The sequence below is a fragment of the Euphorbia lathyris genome, chromosome 6 (assembly GCF_963576675.1).
Source record: "Euphorbia lathyris chromosome 6, ddEupLath1.1, whole genome shotgun sequence".
In the NCBI taxonomy this organism is placed as follows: domain Eukaryota; kingdom Viridiplantae; phylum Streptophyta; class Magnoliopsida; order Malpighiales; family Euphorbiaceae; genus Euphorbia; species Euphorbia lathyris.
This window is the reverse complement of record NC_088915.1, coordinates 71134727-71143488: the sequence shown is the minus strand read 5'-3', so window position 1 is coordinate 71143488 and position 8762 is coordinate 71134727. Positions and strand designations below refer to the sequence as shown.

The following is an 8762-nucleotide window of genomic DNA, read 5'->3' as shown; positions in this document are numbered from 1 at the left end:
TTCCAGACAAAGGCTAAATTTGAACACAATTTATTATGATAATGATGCTCTAAATTTTATGTTTTGGTTTTTCAAATAATGTGATTAGATTTTTTCTTTCTTTTTTTTAGAAAAATACCATTAATTTTATTAGATAAAAAAAGAAAAAGTACAACAAGTAAAATTTAAGGAATAAAACCTCACATGATTATATGATAAAGCAAATACAATATCCATGAAGGAATGAAAATGACTATAAAGAACAAAAAAACACATAAAATGCATGAAAAACACAAAACAACAATATATTTATCGTAAATTCAAATTTGTAGAAAGACATCTGCAATCCAAACTTCATCCTTTAGACCATTCCGAACATTCGGATCTGAGTTTTATTTTTTGTTGCAACCACGTAGATTCATTGATCTACGGAAAAGATAAATCATTCTCGCTTTTGTTAAATCCGAAAAAAGCATAAACGATAGAATAATAGAGAGCAGATACAATCAGACCGATAAAGAGTTTCGATAAAATATATGAATACAGACTAAAAAAGCAATAATCAAATTTCAATCACTGGAGACATATATAACTTATGAGAAAGGAAGGAGTTCCTCATCCAATGCTCATACTATATTTTAGCAAAACTTAAAGCTTTTCGGTTGATATTATCCACCCGAATGACTATCGTACCAGCATCTCCTCCTTCGCTCCACTTAATTGACTCCTTCTCTAAAAGCTTCATAATCTGCAAAAAATTGCATATCATTAACTTAATCCTAGAATATTTAAACCAAAGCAGGATTCCGGATGAAGAAATTTTAAGTATCAAGCCCTTAAGACTACCAAATTAGAATGTGACCATAATAAAGGTCTAATTCGTCCCAAAAGGTAATTCAAATGAAGAGAATTGTCTCACAACATGTAAGGAGCCGTATAACTCTCTAATTAAGTAATGTGAGATATCTAACATAAATCCCTCATGCCCAGAACCATTTGAAGCATGAAAAAAAAATTCATGGATGCCAACATTGAATACAAAGCTGGAGATTAACTTGGATGTAGTTAAGCTATGATACCATCTCATGAAATCGGATGTAGTTAAGAAGGGTAGAGAAAGATGGAGATTAACTTGGATGAAGATTATTTAAAATAGCCTCTAATTTATTAAATCTTTCACAGAATCTTAACAAGAACAAATAGAAAAGAAGAATCTGTATAGCTAACCCCAATTAGTTAGGAATGAGGCTTGGTAAATTTTTTTGTTTTTGAATAAACAAGCCTATTAATTATAGGATAACTTACCAATCTTCTACGAGCCCCTTTCGAGGTATCCTTCTCATCTGTCTCAATGATGACATTCAGGTACTTAATTGCTGATGCAAAAAGAGAGGTTTAGTTCATGTCATTTAATGTTATTCAGATGGAAACTGAAGGCTTAATACATCAGGGCACATCTGTACTTGGCCAATTAATCCGAGCCCCCCTTAACTTTGGAGATACACCATTAGCCCCCTGTACTTACTTACAGTAAACTATTGGCCGCCTGAACTTGTTTACGGTGATCTAATGGCCCTTTGAACTTGCTTAAAGTGATAGCGCTTCAACTTGTTCAAATATACTCTTACTTTGCGGCGTAGGACTTAGGGCGCTAATCATGTCACTTTAACTTTAAGCAAATTCATTCAGGGGGCCAATCGGACCATTTGGCTAGGTACATGGAACCCTGATGTATTAAGCCAAAACTGAAAGAACAAGACAATGGACTTACATGCTATGCCTGAAAGTGAAGATATATGACATTTTAGAACAGGTATTGCATCCTTGGCACCATATTCATGCAGGTCAAGTATTAGCTCATCTTGTGTATCTACATTTCTGCCAACCGTAACGGAGCGAAGAAAGATAAGAAATGTGAAAGGAAGATGAAGAGCATGGGGAGAAGGCAAAACTGAAACGCACACCAATAAGACACAAGAACAGATAAGAAAATTCCTAACTTGGTCTCAAAAATTTTCTGGCTTGATTCCTTGTCCGCCTCTTGAGCCTTTTCATGGAAAAAATGACCCTGCAACATAACCAATGGCATTTACAGATAAAATTATATATTAGATCACTTCTGAGATTCGCAGCTTATATGACAAAGACGTGAAACTTCCATATAAGAAGATTTCAACTTTTGCTATTCAACTATATTTTCGCCTTGGTGGCTTTGCCATCCTGCAGATACAATTTGGTTACTACCTTGTTCTTCATCCATGTTACTATAAGAAATACAAGTAAACGTTAATTTTCTTTTGAATGCAATCGCAATTCCAGGGGAAACAGAATGAACATCACGATTATCCCTTAGTAATTTTTGTATTCCTTTCTGATAAGTCAGAAGCCTACCTCATCCATAAGTCTCTTAGATCGGTCATGATCTCCCTTAGCCAATGCAACGACAGCCTGTCAAGAAACATATACTGTTATTATATCATCTCTGGATGAAAAGACCAACTGACAAAAACAATATTACAGATTACACAGGTATGACAAGTGTGATAAAGCAAGTCGTATAGCAGATAATAATTGTCAATCTTATTGCTTAATCAGATGCGTGAACTGTACAAACTCCTAACCGATATACTCTAAACCGACTCCTATGTGTATTAGACTCCTATCCGTATTAAGTAGCAGCAGCAGAAATGTTTATGATTTGTAAGTCAATGTAGGAAATAATTCTATTGTTCTTTACGTTATGAATCACAACCGTATATATATGTTACGGTTATCGTAACAAAGATATACATTGATTCACTTGATTAAATATGCAATATATACATATATAAACTAAAGAAATAAAAGGCTAAAATTCCATAGAAGAATAGTTTAGGAGATGACGGCACAAGAAGATTACAGCTTTATAATATTCCTTCATTGTGGCTCGATACTCCTTTACAGCTCTACGAAGCTGCTCATAAGCATCCTCTTCATCTTCATCTGCAACTGACAGTCGACTACTCAGGATAAAAGAGAGAAATGTAACAAAGCTGGACACTTCTCTACATAATAAGATGCATAAAATCAACATAACTGATTATTTATAATGAAGAATTAAATTCTATAGTTTCTCAGCAACATCTTGGCAAGGGCTGGTGTCCCCAGCTTCAAAGGATACAACCCAAACTTCCTAGGTTGACTCTAGACATATGATAGTATCTTTAATCCATGACACCTTCAAACCTCATAACCAACACAATGTTGCAAAAAGTCTATTATATCTACACGACTAAACTTAGGGAGGTTAAGTGAAGCCATACAAACAGGCTGGAATGTGATGTTTTGTTGCAGTGGCAGTAATTGAATGTGAATATAATTTAGGTGTTCAATCCATTAATTCATACCATTAGCAATCTTTCATTTCTACTTCTATAAATTTCATAAAGTTTCCACCAGCAAGGTGTCTGAATTTATCAAAACAGCCATGATTTCTACATTATAAAATACATGAGAAGCAGCTTATTTATTTGAATGTAGGGTTCTCAGGAATGAAAAATGCATGATTATGTCCCAAATAAGTGGTCAGAAACATAAACCTTGATCCAAATTCATCAAACTTTCTGTTGGATAACTAGAGTTTTTTTTATTAGTATAATCAAGTTCCATAGGATATACTCTATTGCTATTACTTTTGACAAATTTAAAAAAAATAAAAGTATCAATACCATCATTTTTATCTTGATTCAAAACAACTGATGCAGCCTTGGGTTCTAATGCAATGTCTCGTGGAGGTTCAACCACTAATGTTCCTAATGCTCTGGACCTCCTTTTTGGTATTTCTTTTCTTCTAGATACCTTAGATTTGTCAGCACCATTAAATAATGCAACCAATACTTCTTTCTGGAGATCATTTCTCTTTTCTTGTTGAATTACTCCATCACCATTTAAATTTGCACCACTGAATGAAAACAAGTGAAGACAGAAAAACATAAAAAAGAGTGCATGACGATTTCAAAAGAGTAATAAGGATAAAGTGAACTCCTCCCTCCTCCCAAGAACTGGATGGTAAAATCTTAATTACCAGCTCTTTCTCCAAAAATAAATAAGATATTAAACTTGCCAGGACTCCAGGAGATATAAGTAACATACCCGCCATTGGAACTCATTGGTGGAAATGAGTTTTGAAGTGAAGGATGTTCAGAATTTGGATGCACTTCCAAAGTCTGTAAATATATTTAAAAAAAAAAAAAAGCATTACTTTTCAGAGCAATACAATATGAAGGTTGTTAGGAAGAAAAATGATAACCAATATTTAGGCTAGCTTGTTCCATACTTAATACACCTGCAACACCATTGCATTAATTTGGAAGTGTGTAAATCGAAGTTCAGAAAATGAGGAAGCTCATTAGAAAATAATATTCTCTAGTGTCATCAGAAAAAGAGTGTAAACAAGTTTAAGAGAATATAGTTAGTTAGTACCAAGCAGACACTTATAACACCATTTAACGAAGTCGCCGAAAATAGAAAATAGAAAAATGAAGAAGCTTTAACAATTATATTCTCTATTTTGAGCTAGGAAAAAAAACTGTAAACAGTATAAGATAACATGCATTGTAAGAAAGAAGTAAAGATGAGGGGAAACTTTGTATTTTTCAAGATCAGCTAATTCACATTTCATTTCTAAAGCTCCAAAGAAAGCATGACATAATAACTATTGAAATCCACCTTATTTCTCTATAATTTTGGATATATATATATATCAGTAGCTCACTACAAGAGTATGCTTTATATAGCACAAACAAAATCTTCCTTCCCTTAAGCCTATGAAAGGAAAAGGCATAAGTCAATTTTGCCCCTAAGGTTAATGGGGGAACTCAATTTTTCCCTCATCGTAGAAAACGGCTCAATTTTTCCTCATGGTACAAATACTAGCTCAATTTTACCCTTTTCCACAGAATTGCGTTGCTAACTTCCGTCTGTATTTACTTAGAAAAGGGTAAAATTGAACTAAATTTTTAATCACAAGGATAAAATTGAGCTAAACTTTCTACTATGGAGACAAAATTGGGATATTTTGAACGATAAGGGTAAAATTAATCTTTCCCAATAACCTTAGGGGAAAATTTAACCTTATCCTCCCCCCAAGAAAAAAAAAACTAAAGAAGGTTCCATTATTGGGCTGTAACACTACCTTTTCGGTGGATTTGCTCAGCCGTTTGTCCCCTTCATCCATATTCAGTGCTGGCATATCAAGTAGTTTGCCCATGCTCTGCAAATACAAAAATGGTCAAAAGAAAAACTAAGAAGCCCTTACTAATGAACTATGAAGCACCGATACAGGTACGCATATGGGCACGGGTATCCCCACGTATCCCCTGCGTATCCCCATAATTAAAATAAAAAAATAAAAAGGGGATACTTGTTTTGTCATATCCCGTACGTATCCATGTGTATCCGTATCCCCAGAGTATCCGATATGCGTATATCAACCTCTTAGAAGTATCATTGCTTCATAGGTAATGAAAAAGTAAATTCCAATGGTAGTATCTTCCCGAATTACTTTCACAAATACCTTAATATGAGAAAGGAACATACATAAGCGCGAAAAATGCCAAGCACACTATGTTCTCAGGTTACAAGAAGAAAGAATAAGTATGCTTATTAGTGAACTAGAACTCTTTTCTTTTCTTTTAGAGTTTAAAAACATTAGAAAAAATAATGATTATACTCTAGGTACGTAAATTATTGTACGAAAAACAAGGAATAGATGAATAAGTCCATTTTCTTCTACAATTTAATCCTAGACAACTGGAGACAGTAAAGCACTGATAACATATCAAGAAGGACAATTTTCTGCAAGAGTATCATCAAAAACTATTACATCAGTGTCTGACCTTCATGACTCTGCCCTGGTTTCCTCAAGTCTTCAATGCAAGAAGTCTTATAATTTTTTCATTTCTCTAATTTATAGAGCCGACCATTCAAAAACACACAAAAAAAAGTACCATCTTTCCAATAAAATGACAAAAGGAAACATCATCCTACGGCACAAATTAGCAACAGTAACTTGAACCACAATAACTGAAAGCAAGATTTTGCTTTGGCAATTTATCAATTGTTCGAAAAGAAATGGGCATTTGTATAAAAATAAAATCAGCTTTAATAATCATAGGTCACTAGAATTACCTTTTGCACGTCATATCCACAATTATCTGCAAATCCAAAATAAATCTAATCAGCTTTTCTCACTAAACAGCCATTCATCGCAGCAAAAAGATAGTGCGAATAAAAGACAATGCTGAAGCAAAGATATCCTATTTTAACTAAACAAAACAGAAAATAATATACACAGGCATACATATATATAATATAGCATGACTACCAATAATTTGTTGAATCAGATGTTCTTCCAGCTGAAAGCCACCCCCTAGCATTCTAAAGACAAAATCTTCAGTTTCTTTCTGTAATTGACCATTCTTTGACGGATTTAGTCCAGTTTCCTCTCCCCATAGTACAGATGCTGGCAACTCCTTTGTGTCCAGTTTCGTTGGTTTGGTTCCCATACAACCATTGGCTATTGGCACGGGCTTAATGTAATCTTTTCCAAGAACGCTTGAAACAGTGCCTCCTGAAATGGGACGCCATTTTTGCTTTTGAGCTCTGGCCTTTCCATTTGGGTGACGTGATTTTTCAAAGACATTGTCATATGATCGGGAAGATTCCACAAATATTGGTTTTCTATGAGATGCAAATTCCGATGAAGTAGAACCTCTTCCCTGCATCTCGAGGATTTCACCGGCCAAATCTGCCTTCTTGTCTGCCTTGTGATAAGCAGAAGTTATATCTTGAATAGAAAACGTCGACCCAAAAGCCCCAAGCAGACCTTTCAATGCCTTTTCATTGTTATCATCATATCTCATGCTCATATTTGATGCTTCCAAGCTAAATTTCAGAACTGAAAAGGTGAAGAAAAGGTTATGAGCATTCTTTCCTAGAGGATTTTAGGGTACAAGGTCCCATAACAAGATCCCAAACCCGTGTTCATAACACATCATCACTATAGGAAACTGAATGCACCTCAAGTAACTAACTGAGGCCAAATCGCCGAAGCTATATAAAGAAATAACAACCAAAAACAGCATATGAAAAATATTTCATGGGTAACATGCATCAAAAAAGTAAAGTCAACTGAACCATCCAAAGCAATGTCAATATACCAACTGAACCATCCAAAGCAATGCCAATGTACCAACTGATACTATTCCAAAAACAGAAAAACCAAGAAATGAAAAGAAGAGAAACCTATCAAGTGAAACAGTTTATCCCAATAGGAAGTGCAAAATGTAATATATACCCCTCAGTCTCATTGTTACTTTGCACAAATTGGTTGTAACCAACCATTAGACACCTTGTTCCTTTCTTTGGTTTGTTACAACAGTTGGTAACAAACTTTATTTTATCGGACAAAAATGATATAAGCAGACCAGGGACAAAAATGATATAAGCAGACCAGTTGGGGACTGAGGCACAAGGAGGCGCAGATGCACTGCATCTGACGTGTGTAAGCCACCCGCCAGATGAGGGGCATCTTACGCCTCATAAAGCAAAAAGATTTGTTTTACAGAGCTTATATCCCTAACAAGTTTATTCGTTTTATACCATCTTTATAAGGTTTCAAACTGAACTCTTTCCCCCTCTTTTCTCAAAACCCCCTCATCTATCAAATACACAATTTTTCTTATTTTGTGAATCTACTTTGAATCCCTCTTCCTCCTACCACTCGGTTAGATTTACTGTGTTTTTTTATTATTGTGTTCATATACTTCATCTGATCTCTTTATTCGCTTGAATTGTATCAGTTCTCTATTATTCTTTCGTTTATACCCTTTTTGAATTTAGGACGAGCGGAAACGATTTATCTTGTTCGTGGATCAATGGATCTACGTGGTTGTTATTTCTGCTCTTTGTAGTCTTTTTAGTGCCTTTATGGACCTTGTAAGGTTTTTATTCCTTATGTTTGTTTGTTGTACTGTTTGTTCATCTATTGAAGATACAACTATTTCCATTAAAAAAAAAAACCAAGCTGTAGTTATAAGGTCTCCTGCATTTTCACATTTCTGAACCATTCATTGAAGCATCCAGATTCAAGAAAATGCAGACCAAGTCTAACAAAATAAAAAATGAACTACAAAAACCATCAAAATTATAATGAAAGTGAACTGAACAAGACACAGTTGCTGTAATCAACTATCAAATCAAGCTAAAGAACGATCACATAAACCCAATTGAGAAACAACGGAAAACCAGAATCAGAAATCTTACCAGAGAAAGATGGAAGATAAATTACTAGAATCAGGTACTTGTTGAGAGAGGTTCTGAGTGATAATTGTTAGATAACAAAAGAATGGAAAATAGATGAGTCGGTGGTGTGGGATTTTGAGCGAAATGGAGGAAAAGAACAAACCTCAAGCTTTTTGCTTTGCAGTGTGTTTAGATTCCCTTCTAAACGCGTCTGCTTTCTGCGTATTTGAAAGGAGAAAACAATATATAAGGAAATTCTTGAGCAAGTTTTTTTTTTTTTCTCAAAGAATTCTTGAGCAAGTTGTTCAGCAATATTTTGGCGCATTTAAGTATTTGGTACAAAATGTCAAAACGTATCAAGTTGGCTTAATACATCATTTGCCCCTGACCTTGTCCAAAATAGTTGATTGGCCCCTTGAACTTTCAAAGTGTATCGATAGCCCCCTGAACTTGCATAAAATGTTCAGTTAGCCTCTTGAACTTGTGTAAAATATAATGAA

The 8762-nt window shown here is 34.6% G+C and overlaps 1 protein-coding gene across 3 annotated transcripts; it reads right to left on the bottom strand.

Annotated features, from left to right (window-relative positions):
- Window positions 1–480: 480 nt before the first annotated feature.
- LOC136232023 (putative nuclear RNA export factor SDE5) lies at window positions 481–8543 on the bottom strand. 3 transcript variants are annotated; one of them, XM_066021058.1, is made up of 12 exons: window positions 8284–8543; window positions 6320–6916; window positions 6148–6173; window positions 5153–5230; window positions 4111–4184; window positions 3687–3919; window positions 2879–2967; window positions 2371–2427; window positions 1980–2047; window positions 1751–1857; window positions 1285–1355; window positions 481–727 (listed from the first exon to the last, which is right to left on the bottom strand). In XM_066021058.1, the coding sequence occupies exons 2-12, from the start codon at window positions 6885–6887 to the stop codon at window positions 611–613; spliced, it is 1488 nt and encodes a 495-aa protein (XP_065877130.1). In that variant the 5' UTR covers window positions 6888–6916; window positions 8284–8543; the 3' UTR covers window positions 481–610. The 3 variants fall into 3 exon arrangements, with proteins under 3 accessions (XP_065877130.1, XP_065877131.1, XP_065877132.1); XM_066021059.1 differs by having other exon boundaries at window positions 2879–2961; XM_066021060.1 differs by having other exon boundaries at window positions 6344–6916; window positions 8284–8542.
- Between the last annotated feature and the right edge of the window lie 219 nt (window positions 8544–8762).